The 23,639-nt window shown below is 43.8% G+C and overlaps 1 protein-coding gene across 6 annotated transcripts in view; it reads right to left on the reverse strand.

Annotated features, from left to right (window-relative positions):
- Window positions 1–23,639, reverse strand: part of LOC122541410 (protein PRRC2A-like) — a 136,572-nt gene that overhangs the window by 30,491 nt on the left and 82,442 nt on the right. For 4 of the 6 annotated variants that reach the window (XM_043678166.1, XM_043678160.1, XM_043678161.1 and 1 more), the window contains 11 exons: window positions 20,331–20,426; window positions 18,897–19,254; window positions 18,322–18,494; window positions 15,859–16,165; window positions 13,755–13,941; window positions 10,007–12,238; window positions 9,248–9,459; window positions 7,932–8,080; window positions 6,776–6,944; window positions 3,691–3,755; window positions 824–1,060 (listed from right to left, as the gene is read on the reverse strand). In XM_043678166.1, coding sequence (XP_043534101.1) covers window positions 824–1,060; window positions 3,691–3,755; window positions 6,776–6,944; window positions 7,932–8,080; window positions 9,248–9,459; window positions 10,007–12,238; window positions 13,755–13,941; window positions 15,859–16,165; window positions 18,322–18,494; window positions 18,897–19,254; window positions 20,331–20,426 — 4,185 coding nt within the window. The remainder of the gene's footprint in view (window positions 1–823; window positions 1,061–3,690; window positions 3,756–6,775; window positions 6,945–7,931; window positions 8,081–9,247; window positions 9,460–10,006; window positions 12,239–13,754; window positions 13,942–15,858; window positions 16,166–18,321; window positions 18,495–18,896; window positions 19,255–20,330; window positions 20,427–23,639) is intronic. The other 2 variants (XM_043678163.1, XM_043678164.1) reach the window with 2 other exon arrangements.

Here is a 23,639-nt window from a genome sequence, read left to right on the forward strand (position 1 = left end):
AGAGAGGGAAGTTTTTTTTAAATAAAAAAAAAGAGAACTCCAGCAGACAGAGCCAAAGCAGCTACAAGCTGAGCCATTTGAAGGAGATGTGCAAATGAGGCAGAAAATGGAGGAAACTGGAAATCAAACATACCGAGCATTGTGGTCAAAAAAAGGGATTTAGACTTAGACAAGAAAATGCTAAAGGAGAAGCTACCCTTCTATACAAACATATCTTTTTTGATGATGGCATGACCAGCATAGAATTTAAAAGCTTTTCTCTAACTTATGTATACTAATAGTCCAAGCTCTTACACGCCATTAACTCTATAGTTTTTTCCATGCTGTATAAATCTAAGGTGCCAACAACAGGGTTGAAAAGATTTTTAACAATAAAATAACTTCTGACACAATGGAATTTTTATTTTTAAACATTGAACTGCATTAAAGTGCAAGGCAATATAGTGATGGTGAGTGGGAAAGAAGCAAGTGGGAAAGGGAGAGAGCTGTGCCTTAGGAATAAATAAAATCAGAACTCTCACTCAGAACTGCTTTTCACAAGAACCTAACTGGGAAATAGAGTGTGCGGCCCTGAAAGAACACACACACACACACACACGAATAGATGCAATTACCTCCGTGAAGCATTTCGCCTGCTGAAGCTCGCTGTTAACAGTCACAAAAGAATGGGTATTATGGATAGGGATTGAAGGTCAGGTTGGGGAGGAGGAGGAGAAGAACACTACCAGAGGTGACTGGTATTCAGAATAAATGCATTCAGAACAAATGCTGTACAGCAAGCAAGGTGATTATAGAGGCCATGTCATCACAGTAAGTGCGATACCTTATTTTCTTTCAGTGCTCCTGTCCTAGCAGGTCTCTGTCTCTGCTCTTTGGGTTCTAGGAGCTGGTTTTCTGCTGATCGAATCTCAACCACCTTTGTGCTGATCCGGTTAATAAGACCAACACGCTCCCCAGTGTCAGTTTTCAGGCTGCTGGCTGGAGAACTACGCTGCGAGGAACTGGTCGATGAGACCTGACAGTCGCTGCTCAAATCCACCCCACTGTCAGTCTGGCTGGCCTTGAAACAAAAGGGCAGAGACATACACGCTGCAGTTTAATCAAAATACATGAACTACATTGTTGCTTTTTTTCCCAAAAATGCAAGCCGCCAACTCTTCTTCCTTGGCAACTGTCCGTCACGGCCAGTACATTCACACCTGCTTACAAAGCTAATTAACCTTTCAAAGACTGAAGTATCATTTCCAAAAGCAAATTCCTCTCCTGCATGTATGTTAGGTCCTTGTGGGACCATCACCCCATGGAAGCTAATTGCACTCCAATACCCTTGTTCAAGGTGACTATTCTGTGTGGACTTACACAGCGAGTATCAGCAGGCGATTCAACCTTTGGGATTTCAACAAACTGGGGAACAAAGTTAGAACTTAAGAGGTTTTAAATAAGTGGCAGGTGCACTGTGAAAGAATGGGAGGCAGGATAAGTTAAATCAAACAAAAGTGTAATGAGATAGAAACAAAAAAAAAAGTGCGACTGGAGATGGTGCAAATTGCCAAACCTTGAACAGCTGAATCTTGAATCGCTGTCACCTAAAGCAAAGAGTGAAATGAGAGAGTGAAAGCAAAACTAGCACAGAAGAAAACAACAACACAGGGTAGAGGTTGTGAACTGAAATTGATTACAACTTCCCAGATTCAGTTGGGCATTTTAACTCAATGCTCTAAGTTGAACTGCTGTTCCTCAAGTTTTGCAGGAGGCAAGAGGACAGGGTCATCAACCTGGGAGCATGGAGAAGATTTAAATTGACAAGCGAGCCCAAGGTCGGGGTCATGCTTGCAGGCTAAATTGAGGTATTCTACCAGCCAAATCACCCAGTCTGCACCTCATTTAATATATTGAGAATGCTGTATTTTATATTTAAAAAACAAGTAAAGCATTATTTACTTGGAGAAAGTGCTTGGGACCTAGAATTGAGAGAATCTCAGAGTTGGTAATGGCGTAGATGGTTTTTCAGTTCAACACTATGCAGTAGCTTTCTGAATGGCACCAAGTCATGTTCATTGCATCCCTATGCATTATTTTCTTTAAGTAACCATCTAATACCTCCTTGAACATCAACTGAAACTGCTTCCACCATCCTTCCAGGCCTGAAAGCAAGTGATGAAACTTGTCTCACTGTACATATTTTTTGTACAATCACTTTAAATCTGCACTCCCTCATTTTTAATCCTGTTAGGAGCTGGAACAGTTTCTCCCCATCAACTGTTCAGACTTTGGATTTTGAAAACTTCAATCAAATCTCCTCTTTGTCGTTTTCAAGGAAAACTGCCCAAACCTAACCAATCTTCATGACAGTTTTCATCCTTGGAACCACATGCAATCTATTCACCACTGACACCAATGTGTGGCATCTAGAACATCCCAGCAGAAGGCTGGCTAATGTTTCACGACGATTCAGCGTAACCTCCTTACTGTTGTACTCTATGCCCCCCCCTCAAAATTAGGATCCTAATGCTTTATTAACTGTGCTCTCCATCTGTTCTGCCACCTTTAATGACTTATGCACATAAAAATCAAGGCCCCTCTCCATCAGAGTAGCCTAACATATTTTATTTTAAAAATGGAAAGAGGGAGGAGGTAAATAGAAGGTGTTTGTTACATCTCCCATTCATGCATGGGAAGGTGCTGCACAAAAGAAAGGACTCTGGAGTGATTGTGGAGTGGTTTGATGTATTGCAGGTTTAATTCTGATCTGGTCATTAAACCTGACATAGTTAGGCTGTTGTCTGGAAAGGTCACCAATTTCAGATCAAAACCTCAATCCTTAGTTTGGAATCATTTTTTCTTTTGTTTCAGTTTATATTTCCTGCTTCTCTTTGGTTTTCCGGAGTTTAGAGTGATTCGGCCATTCAGGTCTCCTCCAGACATTTCTTTTTGTTCGTCCATGACCAGTCCCTTTTATTATTTAATCTCTACTGTTCACCTCCCCATTACAGACTTACTACTTTGCCCTCTTCTCTCCCCTTACAAAACAAATTTCACCTAACTTCCTCAGCTCTCTAAAATATCACCTTTCGCACTTGCCCGACCTGCTGAGTATTTCCAACATATTCTGGTTTTATTCCAGAAAATACAACATTAACTTTGGGAAATGGAGATACAAGATGATGAAAACCAGGCAATGGCGTAGAAACAAATGTGGTCCCTTCTATTTGTATGAAAGTTACCTGCTTTGCGTTATTGAGTGAAGTTGCAAAATGGTGTTGTGCACTGGCTTTGTATACCTGGAGAAGCTCAGCATTGGGATAGAGGCTACAGAACTTTTGAGGGCCTGGGGTTCTAAAACAGTACAGGAAGAGTATAAAGATCATAGGGACTACCTGAATAAAAGGGATGGGAAAATCAGCCTTTAGGCTGAAAAACATTGTTGTGCCATCATGCTTACTTCTGGTCACTTGGTCAGTAGAACTTGAACCACCCACAAAGCAAATGCCAACAAGTTCCACAGATACAATCTGAAAGGGATGTTCATTACCAATGTTTCACTCTCTAACCTTGGCCCATGACACATTCAGGTCGCAGAATTATCAGCTACATGCTTGCATATGCAGGCTGTTCAAGAAATAAATGCTTTCAATCAGAATAAGGCAACTCGCATATGTTGACTAGTAGAGTCCAGGAAATATTGCTTACCTCAGCACTAGCTGCCTCGGCAAAGACATTCAGAGGTTTGATCCAAGTATCCAGACCGGAGGCTGCTGGAGGAGTAAGGGAGCAAACTGTAAGATTATGGGAGGGGGGGAATGCTTTAAAGTTTTGTTACGCAAAAAAAAAGTTAAAAGCACGAAGACTCAGTACAAAAGAGCAAAATCATGCACACCAATCAGGACTTGTCTTTTCAATTGCTGAATTAAACCTGTGCACCTTGAAAGAACCTCTGCATGCAACAGACTTGATCATCACATTGGAAGGAATTGGCTATCATTGAAGCTTCTAGATGGATCAATCTTTTTCTTTTGGCACCGAATGGAATTTTGGTTAGAGTGTAATCTGCAGTGTCTCTTGCCAAAAATCCAGGGTCACAAAAGGGATATCAGGAACATTGGAACAGAAGTAGACTATTCAGCCTCTTGAACTTGCTGTTAGTCATTCAGTTTAATCGTGGCTGATTACATACCTAAATAGGACTTTCCTGCACCCCTTTCCACATGCCTTGGTAGAATTCAACCCCAGCAATCAATATTTGTCTGCAACTTGCCCAATGACTGAGTTTCAGCAGTCCCCTGGGGTAGAGAATTCCACAGATACAATCATAGGTTTTTATGGCTTGGCCTTTATTCCAAGGCTGTGTTCCAAGACTTGTGACTCACCAGCCAGGAGAAACAGCTTATCCACAACCAAATAATCACAACGTAAAATTTTTTACAAGTTTCAAACAACGTTACCTCACATTGTTTAAAACACTAGAGAATACAGGCACAGTTTCCTCAGTATCTCTTCCTAAGACCGTTCTGCTCTCCCAGGAATTAGTCTGGTGAACCTCTGTTGCACTCCCTCTATAGCATGAATATCCTCCCTTGGATAAGACTTTACCTGGCGTTTTGTGTACACTTTTTAAAGTCTTATCAAGGCCAACTACACCATCTTTACTTCTCTACCCCTTGTGATGGCAGCCAACATACCACTCGCCTTCCTCATCGATTGTTGCACCTGCATGTTAGCTTTCTGTGTATTGGGAACAGGTTCCTCAGGCACCAAATGTCCCAATCTCTCACCACCGAAGAAATTTAAAACAAAAAAAAATATCACACATTATATTCCATCAGCCATGTTCTAGTCCATTCACTTTAGTCTGCCCAAGTCTGCTTGAAGTTTCCTTGCACATTTCCCAAACTTGTTTTCCCACCTAGTTTTGTGTAATAGCAAAACTAAAAATATTAAAATGGGTTCCATTATTTAATTAATTTATAGTCACCGAACAGCTGCAGCCATTGCACAGCCTACAATGAGAATGACCCATTCATTCTTACTCCGCTTTATGCTATCCTCTATGGATTGCAAATTGGTTTTTCTGAATTGCATGCTCTAATTTTGATTACTAATCTTCTATATAGCACTTTTTCAAAAGTCTCCTGAAAATACAGTAAAACACCCATTGATTCTATTTGATCTATACTGCAAATAACATCTTCCAAACAGATCAAGCATGATTTCCCTTTAATAAATTCATGCCAACTCAACTGCACCACTATTTTCTACTGACAAAGTAGCAGGTCTGTGGTTCTCCATTGTCCCTCTCTCCTTAATAGTGGTGTTATCTTTGTTATTTTCCATCTGTAGAATCCTCTCCAGAATCTTCAGAATTTTAAAAGCATCTGCTACCTTTATAGCCACCGCCTTCAACAAGACTTATCATGAAAGGTCTGTCATTTCTACTGCACCGCACATGACCCCAAGCTTTACAGTCAATGAAGTTACTGTAACAGTACAGTCACTGTTGCAATGTGTAATCATTAATTTTTGAAACAGCAAGTTCCCGAAAACAAAATGTGATGATAACTAAATAATCCGATTGAGGTTCAGTGATAAACATTGGTCAAGAGACTATGGAGAAGTCGTCAGCTCATCTTTAAAAAGTATGTTGTTGTGATCTGTCACAATCACCCAGGACTGCAGTAAAGGACCTTGGCTCAACATCTCATCCAAAAGCCAAGACTTCTCAAATTTCTGCATCAGGACTAGAGCCCACAACTTTCTGAATTCAGAGGTTCCCCACTGTCAGAACCAGCAACTCTATTTTCTCTGCAAAATTAAACTCACAACAACATCCAAATCCATCATGTTCTGGATTGCAAAAACCTCACACATGAGCAACAGCCAAATAGCTTCTACCTAAACTGTAAGCCTCTCCTGGACCCAGAGAGCTAACTGAGAACATAAGGAAAGATTAAAAATCCAAATTACATTTGTTCTTGCCAAATGCTCCAAGTATTTCTTTTCAAAAATATTATTACACTCACTTGAACATGATACATGCTGCGGCTGTCAATCTATCAGGGAAAACAGCTCCTAGCAATTTTATTCAAGTATAAATAGAAGCAACAAACGTTGATCGTTATTGGACAAGGGCCATCATGATCAAACCCAGTTTATCCTCATCTCACATTCATATATCCACTGCCAACAGGATTAATTCAATTATTAAGAGGAGCTGAAACCCTGGCTCACATTTCCTGACCTAGCTGCAAGGCAGGTACCTGGAAATGTTCTACAGCTATTTTAAGCTAGATTAGTATTAATTATTTTGTGTCACAGAAGACAAAGCAATCATTAGTGTGCTCAAGACAGTTTAAATGAAAAAGCCAAAAATAGAAATTGCTGGAAAAGCTCAGGTGGTCTGACAGCAGAGTTCCAGGGAAGGGTCACTCCACCAAAACATTAACATTAATTTCTCGCTACAGATGCTGCCAAACCTGCTGTGTTTTTCCAGCAATTTCTGTTTTTATCTCTGAATTACAGCATCCATAGTTCTGAGTTTCATGAAAAGTTGCAGCTGAAGTTCAAGCCTCACTAGGCTAGCAAATATATTTTTTGGAACATGCCATTCAGGTGCTGTGCACAAATAAATATATATTGCCTAAGATCGGTGGTAATTTCTTCAAAGTTTCAATTACTTACAGGTTTGTACCAAAAGGTAGATACTTTGTTTACAAGAATACATTAAAACTTCTCATCCATGCCCACACTTCATGTTTCTATTCATGTGAGAATGACATACCGGAATGCGTGGTATTCCAAATCTGGGTTCCCAGATCAGCTGTGTTAGTCTGACCCTTGCAGCTCTCTTCAGACTCTAAGTTTGAAAGAGTCACCTTCTTAGACTGCTTTTTGGGGAAGCCAGATAATGAGGGATGCAGAGAATCCATTGTGCAGATTTTGACAGCCTTCTGGTGAAGAAAGATAACATTAAAACTGTTAGGGAGAATCAGGTACCACAAGGTAACCAGAACACATCATTCCAAATACAACGTCTTACTGCCAAACCACTTCCTATCCACCCCTCAAACTCAGCTGGTAGTTACAGGCCTTGCACATGTGGCAGAGGGCAAAAATCAGCAAATGGTCTCAGTCAACAAATCTTCCAGTTTGATCAGCACCATTTCTTACTTCTTTTGCCATGTTATTTCAACACAGCCTGAGGATCCAAACAGACCAATGGGATTTCTTTTGTTTTTTTCTTAAAATCGGGATGGCGAGGGCAAGAAATAAAGAAAAGGATGAAAAAGGGTAATGGGCATTTGTGTTCATTTAATTAATTTCAAAAGCATTTCAACAAAGGGCATCATTACCTCTGCATGGACACAGTACAGTGAAGTAGCATCAAGATTTGATGAGTTTGCAAATTTGCTACCTTTCTGAAACAGTTCAATTGTATGTACGATCACTGGGCTGCAGATCCAAGAGTAACAATGCTCCAAGTAGCAAAGTCATCAACCAGAAATGACTTTCATCAACTGCCCCACAATTGGAAGACAATGTCTACTCAGCATTGCAGGTTTCTGCTGCAAGTCTCAACATGAATGAAGTCAACTTGAAAATTCTAAAAATTTCTTTAAAAACTCTACATAAAGTCATCCTGCTTCCATCAAATTTTCTGGCTTCACTTTTAGAACTGTTGGTCTGTACAAGATATGAATTTTAACACTGGCAGCCCATGGAGAAATCCACACACAGTCAAACACACTGTCGTCCTCAGTTAACTTTAGCATATGCCACCTTAGTTTTCAGCACAGACTCAAATGAAGCAAGTCACATAGCCAATACATGACTAATCTATGCTTTTACTATCTTTACCTCCCGAAGGCTTACCAGTTATTTAGATTGATATCTAAACACAGGTAGAACCCCCGACAAGAGCTTGCCTCTGAGTTTACCTGCAGCAGATGCTCTTCCTTTTTGCGGCGCTCATCGTCCAGGATCCTCTTCTGACGTTTTGAAAGGACGCGGGTGAAGCCGTCATTTAAGGGAGATATGGACTCATCATCTGCAGAAACTGCTGGGTGATCATCAATAATCACAACACCTAAAAAAGATTCGTCCGAAATCAAACAAAGTCAACAGGTCAAATGCCCTCCGAACTGTTCTATGGTACAGAAAGCCACATCGTGAAGGCAAACAGGTAACCAAGCTACATGTAAAACTGTTAACTCACTCAGAAGATTAGTATTTCCAGACTTGAACATAATGCACAGAACACTTCACCACATCAGTGAGGAAAAGCCACACTGTCAAGTCCCACAAAAAGAGGCTCTACAGAGAGAGCAGGGAAGCTACCTTAAGATGTCTCTTAACCCACAGTATTAAACAGAGACTGTCAAGTCATTTGCCTCATGGCTGTTTGTGGAGATTCCCTGAAAAAGTCAATTGCTACTTTCCATTTATTTTTTTCCACATGTGGATGTCTCTGGCTTGGTCAGCTTTTGTGGCTCACTCTGCAACTACTCCCCAACTGGTGGTCTCAGCCAGCTTCATGACCGGTTATAGTTGGTGTGGGTGCCAGTACAGCAATAATGTGGTTGGATATGGAGCTCCAGGACTTAAACCCTGTGACAGTGAAGGAACAGCGATACAGTTACAAGTCAGGATGGTCTGTGGTTTGGAGGGAAACTTCAGGTGGTGACAATCTCATGGATCTACTGTGGCAGAGGTCACAGGTTAGGAATGTGCAATCAAAGGAGCGTTGGTGGGTTGCTGTACATAGTCGTCACTTCTGCCACTGTTAGTGTACAACAATGAAAGAGGCTATGAAATAATTACACTTTCCAGACTGCACTTTAGGAAGTTAAACAGACTCATCAGCATGACAACACTCAGACCCACTGCCACATGCATCCCATCATGAATGACGACAACATTAGGAGGAAAGTATTGAGGAATGCCAGAAACTGGTTTCACGGGGCAAGTAGCAAGGTGAGTCAGCACAAGAGCCAGAACAGAATTTGAACTGTATATCCTCTCTGTAGGTGGGTTAATATGCTGGAATACCTCTCCCAAAGAATTTTGGGGTCTTAGAATCATACAGAACAGAAACAGACTCGAGTCCAACAGTTCACGCCAAACATATCTTATGGAATGGAATGGCTCAGCATTACCGTAGGGACAATTGGGGCGGGCAGTATGTTCACAATAAACTCAACCACAACACACCACCTTAACACACGCAGTTACAGCACATTTTTCCTGGACTTACTTGCATAATTGTTCAGATCAAATTGTGTCAGCATATCATTCTTCTCCTTTATTTTGCCAGGCGCCAGTTTGCAATCCTTGTGCCGGTTGTTTACTTCTGCAATGGCTTTCTGGATGGCAGCAGAGTCGCTGGGAATGATCCTGTCTACTCTGAATACTGCACTCGCGTTCTGAGGAAGAGCTGCAGCGAGTGTTGTCCGATCTTCCACTGGCCTGCCAAGATTACATTTCAAACTCTTTACTGTCAAATTCTTCAAACCTGCTTCCTTTATGGCACAGGCTCACTTGAAAGCCAAACAGCTCTCCCCTATAGACATGGTCAGGTTAAGTCTTGTACAGATACTTTAATCTCTTACCCTTCCCCTACTCCTGAAGTTGTCCATTCATGCAGAGATATGACTCCACTGGCAACCAGTGGAACACTTAAGAAAGCTTTCTTCATTAGAAAAACCTAGACACCAGGAAATCAGCCATCTTAAAGCACTCAAATGTCAGCAACATTCCTGTGGGTGCATTGTGGGGACATCAGGAGTAATGTGATTTTGGTTTTGTCTAAATTTTCTACAGGGGTCACTAAACAGACATTAGTCGTAACTTTGCCGATTCCAATTACTCTCAGGCAACCAAAACTAAATACAGCAACAATTTCTTCTCTTCAAAGTGCACAATCTGTTACAAAAAGTGCAAATTTGGAGCGGAATCTTTTATCTCAACTTCCACCACGACCTTACCCCTGGATTACCCACTCCTGCTCACTCACCTCCTATTCTTTGGGGAAGGCCAGTTGCGCTTCTCATTCCTGACAGAACCAGCACTATTCCGGTTGCCTTTGCCACTTGAATCTCCTGGGTTCGAGCGCCGATTCTGTCGGTCCATCCCAGGTCTCTGGCTGGAGAAGCTGCGCTTGGACGATTCCTTCTTCTGGGCAGCATTGGGGTCGACTGACTTGATGCCTCCAGGGGCATTTTTCACAAACATGCCATCCTTGTCCCTCCTCTCAGTGAAGTCGCTGCTTTCAGACGCCGTCTCCCATTCCTCATTGGCCTGGTCAGAGTTCTGGTTGGACAAGTCTGGGGACTTGGTGCCGGCAGCGTTGCGCACTACCTCCTTGATCTCCTCAGTTTGTGGGTTGGGAGGTGGATTTGGCGGCAAGGATTCAGGGAAGAGGTTTCTTTCGCCGTTCATTCGGGCAGCCACCTCCCGCTCCTGCTTCAGGCGGCGGAACCGCGGAGGCTTATCCTGCTGCTGAGAACGCCCATGACGCCGCCGCCTCGGTGGTTTATCCGGGGGCCTCTCTGACCGGTGAGGCTGGCCCTCAGGTGCCGCTGACTCACCGACCTGCGGCGGCTTCTCAGAGGGGTTTTTCTCAGACTCTTTACCTGGGGGCATATCAAGAGGCCTGATTTCTGGTGTTTTGACCTGCTCCTTCGAGGGCTGCTTCTTGGGGGGTGGTACCTTTGAAGAAGGTCCCCAGCCCCCTTGCTGAGGGCGGCCACCACCGCCGCCACCCCCGCGAGGCATACCTCCCCGACCTCTCCGAGATGGCACACCACGTGGAGTGAAGACCCTGCCACGTGAAGAATCACTCAGCCGTGGAGGCATCTTGTCAGCAAGCTTCGGTGGCTCTGCTCTGTTCTTCTTGTCTGCACGGCCTTGATCGGAGTTTCGGAACTCCTTGGCGGGCTCTTTGGAGCTGGTGGAGACTTCCTTGTCGGAGTGAGCCACATCGCTGGCACTCTCATGAGTCTCACTACCGGTCTCTGAGCCCCTCTGACGGCGGCGCTTGGGAATCTCCTCATACTCCGAGCCTTCGCTGCGTGTCTCACTTGGGTTCCGCGGCCTGAACGAGCTCTTGGAGCCACTCTCCTCTGTTCGGTACATGGGCTCCCTATAGCCTCTGAACTCCCTGCTGCGGCCTCTGCCTCCTCTTCCTCGGCCACCATAGGCTCCTCGATAACCCCTTCCCCGCGAGAAGAATTCGCCGCGTCCTCTGCCTCGGCCTCGCCCCGAATAACTACGGTCAAACGAATGATCCCGATCTCTATTCCGCCGAGGTGGTGGAGGGCCATTGTTAAAGTCCTTCTGAGGTGGTTTGGACGTTTTTGCTTTCTCAGGCCTCTGATCCTTCCCAGAAGGCTTTGCTTTCCCTCGGTCATCCTGCACGTTTGAAAGAGGAGGGCCTTGTGAAGGCTTATTGGAGACAGACACAGAAGGGACAGGCTGGCTCGCTTTCAAACTTGCAGAAGAGTCCTGTTTTGAACAATCAGCCTCAAGCTTGAATTCCTGCGACTTGTCCTTCCCCTTAACAACAGTCTTTTCTCCTGACGTAGGCTTGCCCTTCTCCACCTCCTGCTCACTGTCTTCACGCTTCATGTCCTTCAGTACTGGTTTTTTGATGGGTCCAGCTCTCCGAGCAGGTTTATCACTTGGCTCATCACGGTTTTTACTGCCGGGCCGTGGTCCCCATCTGGTTTCTGTCTTAGATTCCTTCCTCTGAGGTCGGTGCATATCCTGACGGTTGGGTTTGTCACCTTTTTTGTTCTCTTCTTGCTTGTTCTCTTTGACTGAGTGGTCTTCCTTGTGCTGCAGAACTTCTGCAGCCTGAATGTGGGGTGCTGCCTTCTTTACAACATTGGAAAGTTGGCTAGATTCCCGAGGCACGTGCATCATGAGCGGCTCCATCTTTTTGTCTTCATGTTGTAGTTGTGTGGTCTCCCTGCGGATGGGCATAGACTCCTGCTCTGCCTTGCGCTGCGGATGTGAATGCTGAAGTTGTGAAGACATCTCCACCCGCCTATCCCGTTCCAGCTCCATCTGAACACTGGGCAGGGAATTCTGCCAGGGGGTCTGTCTCTGTTCATCCAGGCGGTCCATCAGCGTATACCGCTGCATCTGGGGAACATGTCGAGGTCCACTGTCCGAAACCTGAAGACTACTCACAAAGGACTGAGGTGGTCCGGTGTCTCGGTGTCGGACTGGTGGGGTTTCACTTCTGTGTGTAAAAGAAAGTCAATGAGGAACAGATATTGATGCAAAACGTGACAATACAAAAATGTTGAATAGCCCATTAACATCTTATAAACACTTTTTTTATAAACAGCTAAAATATCACTATTTGTACTGTACTCAAACTTGCCTACATCCCCATTCTTGCCCCTCCCTTCAGCACTGACTCTTCCCAAATGACCTCTCAAAAGCTGCTGACAACTCTGCCCTTTCAACTTAAGGATTTTCATGGGAGCTTAAATAGGATGTGCTGATAATCTGCTTGCAACTTAAAAGGGGAAACTTCGATACTCACTGGATATCGAAGCAACGCCCAGACATATTTTCTCTGAAAGAAAAGGTGCTCCATTTCCAAAGGCAAGTTAGCCTATCAGATCAGTGGCTCACCTCATTACCACACTCCCAATACTGGGACCTGCTAACTTGGAACAAATTTGGTCTTAAATAATTCAGTTACCAAGCTGTATTTAACCACCAGGCCCTGACTAGGTGTGTCAGCTACAGATGCATTCAGATTGACCTGGCATGTATCAACTGGAGATTCATTTGGGCTCATACTTAGATATGAAGGCACACATCTATAATGCACATTACTTCTATTCGCATTTATTTACAGCAAAGAATAGACGCTAGTTCTATTCCTCACTACTGGGCTATCTGAATTAAAATAATTGAATACAGAAGATGTCTATTAAAACTGCCTAAGCTGAAATTTATAAATGCGCTATTCACTATCAGCATTTGAATCTACAGAACCAAAATGTCTAGGTTAGGGCTCTTTCATCTGTTTCTCCACACAGATACAGTTCATTTGAAGTACAGAAAGTACTGTGATAGTTTTCACTAGAGTAGAGAAAAGAAGAAAATACCTAATCAAAGTTATCAAATGAGGAAGGATTTTGATAAGTAGACAAAGACTCTTCCCTCAGATGAAAAGAGAGCAGTTTTAAAATAACAGTAAACATCTTCACTTGAGCTTTGCTAAAACAAAGTTATTGGGAGCAGGTGGAGGATGGACTGTGCCACTTTTTGGAAATCAAACGTGAAATGAATATCTGAAGCAGAGACATCACAACTTCTTGCTGTGGTACATTCCTTGGTTCAAATGGAGAAAGGTCTTGCCTGAAATGCCTAAATCACTTGCCAACTGTGAGCACAATTTCTTGATTAAGGCATTGTGATTAGGGGGTTCCAAACAACTTTTGGCCAAGATGTATTGTATAGCTCTAAAATTAGCTTGCTATGTTCAGTAGCAAACCAAGCTACCTGCAACCAACAAAGGTGGCAAATAAATGCATTTGGCTCTCTGAAGCAGAGATTTCTCTTTCATTGAAGGGAGGCAAAATGAACCAGGTGTAACACTGACAATGTAGGAGTGTGGACAGCTTTTTACAAAACAAATCATTTATGAAGATGCATCATCCTCCAACACGCTCATGTTACAATGCCCCCTCAGGGATCAATAGCCCCCAACCCATGTCTTGAGGCAAATCTGAACAGACCTCAAACTTTTGTCATCTTCATCATGTGGTCGTATTGGCGAAGCCAAAGGCCGTATCTCTGCTGGTGGGAACACATCACCAGCCCAGGCCAACTTGGGGTCAATAGGTGGCGTACCCCTTGTAGGGTGTCGGTCAAAGGGTTCAGATCCAGAACCACCGCTGTCTGAACGCTCACGTGCCATTAAACCTAAAGCAAAATGAGAAATCAATCAAGACATTTTTCACCTCACTCTTGCACTGTGGCTGTTCCAATGCAATACAATTTAGATGAGGAAATTCTAAAAAAGTGGACTATATGGATTCAAATATTAAACCGACAATGTCAAATGATGCAGTTTTCAGTACTACAGGGACAGATAACAGAGACAGAGACAGAATTCAATCCCAATCTCCATTTTCTGTTTTTCTCTCTCCCGATACTACCAACTCTAACAACTGCACACATAATATAATTGCTAACCTTCCTCTCTACTCAGTGAGACAGAATTCGAAGCAGACTATGGTACATCCCACCTGGCATAGTCAGTTGTTTAGCATATCCTTTTCACCCACTCTAGTTTTGTGGAGGGAATTTCAAACTTGTCAGATGAATAGTTGCAGTCCAGTAAACTGCACACAGGACACAGATTCTTTTGAAATCAGGAGACCAAAAGATGATTTAATGGAGGTGTAAATATGATGGCAAGGTAGCTTTAATAAAAAAAATTGCTTCACATGCTGCAGTTTCGAATGCATTACTGCCAAACGGGTTATTTGCAAGAAAGATCAACTCCAATAGGAAAGGCAGCTTTTACTTCTGAAAGTAAAACATTATTCCCAACCAATGCAGCAACTAGTGGGGTCACAATCTATGGATTCTGTCACCTACCTCTTCCCAAGGACTTCTAGAAACAAACTTCTAGGACGGCACGGTGACACAGTGGTTAGCACTGCTGCCTCACAGCGCAGGAGACCTGGGTTCAATTCCCGCCTCAGGCAACTGACTGTGTGGAGTTTGCACGTTCTCCCAGTGTCTGCGTGGGTTTCCTCCGGGTGCTCCGGTTTCCTCCCACAGTCCAAAGATGTGCAGGTCAGGTGAATTGCCCATGCTAAATTGCCCGTAGTGTTAGGTAAGGGGTAAATGTAGGGGTATGGGTGGGTTGCGCTTCGGCGGGACGGTGTGGACTTGTTGGGCCGAAGGGCCTGTTTCCACGCTGTAATGTAATTTAATCTAATCTAAAATCCACATTTGAGTCTTTTAGAAAATACCAGCAGCACGGTAGCTTAGTGGTTAGCAATGCTGACTCACAGCAACAGGTTCAATTGTAGCCTCAGGCAACTGTCAGCCTGGAGTTTGCACATTCTGTGTCTGCGTGGGTTTTCCCTGGATGCTTGTCCAAAGATGTGCAGATTAGGCGGATTAGGTAAAAACAATGACTTGCAGATGCTGGAAACCAGATTCTGGATTAGTGGTGCTGGAAGAGCACAGCAGTTCAGGCAGCATCCGAGGAGATTAGGCGGATTGGCCAGTGGAAGTATAAGTTTACAGGGATAAAGTGAGGGCTGCAGATGATGGAGATCAGAGCTGAAAATGTGTTGCTGGAAAAGCACAGCAGGTCCAGCAGCATCCAAGGAACAGGAGAATCGACGTTTCGGGTATAAGCCCGAAGAAGCCTTTCCTGAAGAAGGGCTTATGCCCGAAACGTCGATTCTCCTGTGCCTTGGATGCTGCCTGACCTGCTGCGCTTTTCCAGCTATAAGTTTACAGGGACAGGGTAGGGGGGCAGGTCTCGGTGAGATGCTTTTCGGAGGGTTCTCGTGGATTCAACGGGCTGCTTCCACACCGTAGGGATTCTGTGAAACTGCACACTAGTTGAATTTGGAATAACCATCAGCTGTCGCCATATGGCAGGATAACTTGCATATACAAGCTGTCTCACAACCAAGATGGCAGCAAAGGGAGGAAATGTTGTGCCTCAATCCACCATTCAAAAGGTAAACAAACTCTGCAAGTTGTCCACTTCAGGATTCAACCTTCTGACTTCATCATTTGAAAGAAAAAAATCCCCACAAACGTCAGGGCAGCGTTGGACAATGTTATCCACCCCAGAGGTTGCCCACTCACCTGAAGGATGAACACCAGCTGGGAAGTAGTCGATAGGGGGCCTGCCTTGTAGCATACGAGGATCCATGTAAGGAGGCATCATCATCCAACGTGGGTCATAACCCATAGGGGGCATAGGTGGTGGTGGGCGGCCGATGGAACCTGGGTACATGGGCTTCTGCTGCTGCGGGTGCATGGGTGCTGACGGGGCCATAGCAAGTGGCTGCGGCTGTGGTGGTTGCTGGGGAGGGACCTGCTGGGAAGACTGGTGCTGTTGCTGATGTTGTTGCTGCTGCTGCCACTGCTGCTGCTGTTTAAGAAGCTGCTCCTGAATTTTGAAGACAAAACATACCACAAACATCATCAGGTACCACAGCACCACAGTTCATGCGCAAGAGTCTTGAAAACTGTACAATAATTTTCCTGACTTTTGGTTTTGACAAAAGAGACTAAAGGCCTATGGACCTATGGCCTATGGACCTGCAGACTACTCTCGTCTTAAAAATGTGTTGCTGGAAAAGCGCAGGAGGTCAGGCAGCATCAAAAGAACAGGAGAGTCAACGTTTCGGGTGTAAGCCCTTCTTCAGGAATGCCCGAAACGTCTATTCTTCTGTTCCTTTGATGCTGCCTGACCTGCTGCGCTTTTCCAGCAACACATTAAGCTCTAATCTCCAGCATCTGCAGTCCTCACTTTCTCCTTCAGACTACTCTCGTCCACCACTTTGCGGTGGGGGTTGGTAGGTTGTAATGTAAGAAGATTAAATTGGACTCTCTCTCTGGACATTAGTGTAATATTAAAGGGTTAAACCACTGACTGAACATTCTGGAAGTGAGTGGGGATGACATTCAGGCCAGAATGCAGACGACTCCCACTCCATTTAGATGGTCATTTGCTACTACTCCTCCACTATTATCAAATTAAACGATCATTCAACCCCTTCCATTCAGAAATGCTTTCAGTCATACCCCAAAGCTAAATACGTCACACCTGCATTGTCTTGGGGAGTCACTGAGTCAGGAAATTGTTTGCATAACAATTCCCCAGGATTAGGTCATTTACATTTACATTATCTCAGAGGATGACCTCATCCTACCATTGTACCAGAGGTAACATGTGACTGTGAGGGAGTGGCCAGAGCATCCGAGAGCATGACTAACTGACCTGCTCAAGGGGATTTATTTCCTTTGTTCAGGACCTCTTTGACTTGACTTCACATGCCTGCGAAGAGGGTCAAAGGGGGTCACCTAGCTTGTACAGGCCTTAATAAACTGTTTGCAGAAGTTGGTGTGCAAATTGCATCTTGTGTATGAAGCCGCAGGAAAAGAACTTAACAGGTCAATTGACTACAGGTTGGTCAAGCCTCATACTATTCTTACTTGAAATTCTTAACTTTAGTATCTGGATTAGCAAATTGGTTTTCAAATGGAGGCCTCTTAACTTTGCACAGCATGATGCCAGACATGACTTGCTGATCATGTTTTTATTTTAACCAGACCTTGCATTGTCTAATCTCCCTGTAGTCCCCCCAATTCAGCTAACAGACAGCTTCATAAGTATTCAAACTCTTTCTCCCTCCCCACCCCGTCACCACTTAGTGTAAATAGAAATCCAGATTGTCTGCTAACACCATAGGTGTCAAAGTTGGAGGTAAGACAAGCCACACAACCCTCAGCATTCTTTCACAGCACAAACTGTGCTGTATAACTATGACTCTATAAGTCACAAACTATTACAAGATCTCTTTGATAGAGAGCAAACAGGACAAATGGTAACCACAACTGCAAAAAAAGTGCCTCTGAATCAATTATGATGTAATTACCTTAGCCAAACATGGTGTCAGGAACATAGTATTCCTAAGCCTGTTGGTTCATTCAATCGATTCATGACTGACCCACGATCCAAAGCCATTCAGCTACTTCTGTCCATCAACTCCTAACTTTTTGCTTACAAAAATTCTTCAATTCCAGATTCAAATTAGCTGACGCAACCACAACTGCATGTAGAATTGCAAACTTTTACCATGTGTGTAAAAGCATTTCCTAATTTTACTCCAGAAAGATCATCACCAATTCTAGATGCTGCCTTGATCTAATGCCGGGCATCATTAGTTTCTTTAGCCTAACCTATTAGCTCCCTTTACCTATCACTTGCTCCATTAAAAAAAAATTAGTGAGCATAAGACCAGTATCACATGGATTGGCTAATTTGTGCTTTCAGTTGAAACTTTATTGCTGGAACAGCACAGCAGGTCAGGCAGCATCCAGGGAACAGGAGATTCGACGTTTCGGGCACAGGCCCTTCTTCAGGAATTTGTGCTTTCACTCTATCAGGTTGTTCATTAATTTATATTCAAAATTAACAAACACGTTTATTTAGCTTTCTATGCAAACTGCATTAGTGCAGAAATCCACAGTGCTCATGCAAATCAATACACTGCTTTAATTTCAAAATAGCTCACTTGCCATCACTAGATCATAGTTTACCTGCTGCTGTCTTTGAAACCTGGGCGGCAATGACTTCTGGTACTTGGAATAGCCTTGGGAGGGTTGAGGTTGTCTTCCTGGTACCACTGTTTCTACCTTGGACTCAACCCTCACCACCCCTGCCTCCTCTTTCACTTCAACCGTTTCCTTTTCAGGGGGAGGTGGGGGTTCAGCTGGAAATGAAAAGACCAAAATAAAAATAAATCAGTGTTACAATAGACTTGCTCCATTCTACAGCCTCTAAGGGAATCCTGAACTTAAAGCTCGCAGCTATTGTTTGGACTCCTTTGACACAGCAAACTCAATCTTGGCAAAACTGGCAAACATGCACTGGTCTTCATCCCTTCATGGAATACATTCCCCATTCTAGCCAGCTTGTCAAGTGGAGGCATTGCAGACCTCCCTTGTAGGGTGGGAAGGACCAAACTTCTTAAAAACAAAAAGCCATTAGCAACTTTCACCCATCAAAATAAGTCAGGGAACAGAGTCACTTGCATGATCACATTGCAGAGCTGAACACAAAAGCAGGAAAACAACAAGCAAAGTGCTAGTATTCTTTAAATGATAATAAGTACCTTGTGGCATTTCGAAGCTGCCACTGCTGGCTGTTCGCTGCCGCTTATTGGACGCCACAGGCTCTTCATTCTCTTTTTCCTCTGACGCCTCTTCTTTCTCCTGCTCGGACTTCTGACGTTTCTCAGAGGCACCAAACTTCTCATCAAGCCGCTTCAGCTTCTCTGCGCAGGCAGCTCGACGCTCCTCCTGCATGCGGCGCTCCTCTTCCTCACGCCGTTTCCGTGCCCGCTCCACAGCGGCAGAGATCTCGGTTGATGACTGCTTGCGCCGCTGACGCCAGGCCTCATCTTCGTCTTCGCCCACGGGAGTCTTTTGATTTGCTAGGGAAGGATTAGCTTTTTCCTGGGGAACTGTAGTCTGCCAGTGGGAAAGAAATAGATCGCTCATCAGATTCGCCACAAGCTCCGGACAGCTGCCTTGTACAGCAAGACTACAGTCAGAGGACACCGTACTCCTGCACAGACGCTGCATGTTGAAACATCAGACTTAACATAGATGGATTCAAGCAGTCTTGATAGTAAAATTGAGCATTAACTTTATTGCTAAACCTTTAGCTGGAAGGCTTCAGAGGACAGAGACAGCAAAACTATACAGGAACACTAGAAAAATAGTTGCCAGCAGAGAACAAAATGGAATAAAGCTCCTGGTGTGAGGTTGATGTCAAAACAAAAGCAACTGCAACAGACCACTTCTACCAGTGAAGATACACACAATCTCAGACTCTGGAATAACACTAGGATACACTGCAGAGTGTAATTCACAGCAGTACCCGTAAAGTTACACCGGCCCAGGCCACTCTGAAATCTTTGTACGGTGTGTGATTAAAACATGGAAAAAACATTAAAAAGGAAAAGTGAAGGACTGCATGAACACAAGAGGAAGAAAATGGAATTGCGGGTGGGGGGGGGAAATACGAGGAGAGAAGAGGAAATAGATGACAAGTTAAAATGCAGTACATGTTTAATCAATTGATAATTCAAAGATTATCCAGTCAGTGATAACCAATATGGCAGTGTAAGATAATCAAAAATTTCAACCTGTGCTGCATTCAAAAAGAAGTCTCTCCAAAAGCATGGCTAATATTGTGCAAAGCTGCCTCACAGTAAAGGGGCAAATCCCTTTCAAGAGGTTATAGTCTCAACAAAATATATACCCAACCAAATTGGCAGTGTGCGCGCTTTAGGATTTGAGTCAGAAAACCTGTAACAGTCTCTTATCAGCAAAACCCATGCCCTGTCAGATTCTCCAAGTACTTCACATGGCTTATTGCACGTCTTCTCTGAAATCATAGTATGCTTTACTACCCGCACACCCTTCAGAATCTCAAATCTGAAGATGACATAGTTAAGCTAGTTTTTATGCAAAACCAAGAAACTTCTTTTTGTAACTTCAAAATAATCAATCTGCCATAACCTACTGCTAACCCTACAAACCTGGTGCATGCTGGGGGAAGCGGCCTGCCTGTAGATGCTGTACGAACCTGGAGCAATCTGATGCTCGTGAGGTGAGCACATGCCTGTCCTTCGACCCTAAAACGACATAGTTACTGAGTTTAAACTATTAGGATTTTTACCCCAGTGATAAGTGTAAGGTGGAGAGGGAGGTTGGTAGGTTGGGGAGGGATAAGAGAAGTGGAAAATGATGCAAAATTAAAAAAGCAGACTTACATATCCAAAATCTTTTATGATCAGAAGAAATGATTATCCCAAAATCAAATAACAGTGTCAGGTTAAACCTTCAGCAGTATAATTTTACTTGGATTTCTGCACCCAAAAAGGTTAGTGCTGAGGAAACACTTTGCATTTCAGATCCATAGTGTGACAGAATCAAATACTTGTAGATCATGCACTATAATGGTCCTCTACATTTTCCATCCAGAGCTCCTGACTAAGTTTAGATATGGAGAAAAGCTCCATTTACCACATTCACTCCAGGTATAAGAATAAGGAAAAGATGCTACACTGAGAATTACTTGAAAAGAACACTGTAACCCACAGTGTTTGATGCTGCTGTCAGATAGACAAGGGCCTTTACCAACATTTTCCTTTAAAATAAATACAGCTGCAATTCGAAGTATTTTTTGATACTCATTTGTAAGCCTGGATAGCAACAATTGTCAAATTGTCTGTGGGGAACAACTCAGTCACACATTGTGCCTTTAAATTGGTTTTCCTAGTTTTAATCACCAGAGAGCAACCAAATGAGTCCTTCTGGAGGTCAACTGCAGCACATGTACTACTGCCTGGTTTTGCCTCAGCGCAAGCGGATAAATCAATCCTAAACACTTTCCTGTCTACACCCAGATTAACACTGCACACGAAGGCATTAGCGTGAATGATCACATTTTAGCAATTAGCTCAAAGTATTGGCATGTGGAAGGTACTTAACATAGAACAAGAACAGATCCTTGCGCCCATCCACTTGCCATTCTAAACTGATCCCATCTGCTTTGACATTGTTTACTCACGTGTCTGTCTAAACTTCTCAAATTGTTTGCTACCATACCTGCTTCTACCACCTCCCCTGGCAGTACATTCTAGGCAAATACCACTCTCTGCATATAAAACCTGCCTCACACATCTCCTTTAAACATTCCCCTTCTCACCTTAAAATCGATACCCGCTAGTATTTGACATTTGCACGAGAGGAAAGAGACTTTTATTCTATTCTATCCCATGCCTCTCAATATTACATACTTCGATCATAAGACCATAAGACATAGGAGCGGAAGTAAGGCCAATCATGCCATCTGCTCAGTCTCTGACATTAGCAAAAACAATCCAAGTTTGCCAAACCTGTGTTGACACACTCCAAGCTGAAAATGTGTTGCTGGAAAAGCACAGCAGATCAGGCAGCATCCAAGGAGCAGGAGAATCGACGTTTCGGGCATGAGCCCTTCTTCAGGAATGTAGAGGGAGGAAGAGAGCTTCTTCAAGGAAGGCACCCTTGCAAGAGGATTCGCAGTAGGTTAAAATCTTCGAGGAGAAAGTGAGGACTGCAGATGCTGGAGATCAGAGCTGAAAAATGTGTTGCTGGAAAAGCACAGCAGGTCAAGCAGCATCCAAGGAGGAGAATCGACGTTTCGGGCATGAACCCTTCCTGAAGAAGGGCTCATGCCCGAAACATCGATTCTCCTGCTCCTTGGATGCTGCCTGACCTGCTGTGCTTTTCCAGCAACACATTTTCAGCTCTAATCTCCAGCATCTGCAGTCGTCAATTTCTCCTTGACATACTCCAATCCAGACAACATCCTTGTAAACTTCTTTAGCACACACTCCAAAGCCTGCACATCCTTCCTATAGTGCAGCAAACTTTCCAACTGATCCGGATTCAGTTGTATCCAATGATAACTTTCCTCATTATCCCACAACCCTAATAATTTGCCTCACTGATTAGACCACCTACATTGTATAAGTGATTTGGATGAAAAACAGAGGTTCCAGTACTGATCCTTGCTGAACATCTCTGGTCACAGACCTCCAGTCAAAAAACTCTTCACAAGTACCTCTATATTCTATGACCAAGCCAATTTTGTATTGAACTAACTCCCTGTGAGCCCCATGCAATTTTATGTTCTGGACCAGCTGACCACGAGGAACTTTGTCAACTAGTTCAGTAAAGCCCATGTAGATAATACCCACTGAAGTACCAATAGTCATTTTTGTTCCTTCAAACAAAAAAGGGAATGAAGCTTGAGAGACAAGACCTTTCCTGCAAAAAGCCATGTTGGGAGGTCATGTTGCGGCTGTACAGGACATTGGTTAGGCCACTGTTGGAATATTGTACGCAATTCTGGTCTCCTTCCTATCGGCAAGATGTGGTGAAACTTGAAAGGGTTCAGAAAAGATTTGCAAGTATGTTGCCAGGGTTGGGGGAATTTGAGCAAGAGGGAGAGGCTGAATAGGCTGGGGCTGTTTTCCCTGGAGAGTCGGAGGCTGAGGGGTGACCTTAGAGGTTTACAAAATTTTGAGGGGCATGAATAGGATAAATAGGCATAGTCTTTTCCCTGGGGTTGGGGTGTCCAGAACTAGAGGGCATAGACTTAGGGTGAGAGGGGAAAGATATAAAAGAAACCCAAGGGGCAACTTTTTCACACAGAGTGGTATGGGTATGGAATGAGCTGTCAGAGGAAGTGGTGGAGGCTGGTACAATTGCAACATTTAAGAGGCATCTGGATGGGTATATGAATAAGAAGGGTTTGGAGGGATATGAGCCAGGTGCTGGCTGGTGGGACTAGATTGGGTTGGGATATCTGGTCGGCATGGATGGATTGGACCGAAGGATTTGTTTCCATGCTGTACATCTCTATGACTCTGACTATAAGTCCATTATTTTCCAAATGAGAGTACATCCTATCCCTTAGGATCTTCTCCAATAATCTACTTACCAGCAATGCAAGGCCCACCAGCCTAGAATGCCCTGAATTATCCTTCCTGCCCTTCTTAAAAAGGGAACAATACTGACTACTCTCCAGTTTTCTGGAACTTTGTGGCTGAGAAGATAATAAAGTTCCTTGTCAAGGTCCAGCAACCTCCTCCCTTGCCTCCCTCAGTATCCTGCCATCAGGTCCTACCACAATGTTTTGAGACACTCAAGGGCCACTCCTCCTTAATATCCTCATACCCTAGAATATCAACAAACTGCTCCCTGTTCTTCTCATTGATGAGCACTGATGCAAAATACGCATTAAAAGGACCTTATCCATTTCCTCTGGTTCCATGCAAAATATCTTTGTCCTTGAA

Source organism: Chiloscyllium plagiosum, chromosome 37 (genome assembly GCF_004010195.1).
Source record: "Chiloscyllium plagiosum isolate BGI_BamShark_2017 chromosome 37, ASM401019v2, whole genome shotgun sequence".
Lineage (NCBI taxonomy): Eukaryota > Metazoa > Chordata > Chondrichthyes > Orectolobiformes > Hemiscylliidae > Chiloscyllium > Chiloscyllium plagiosum.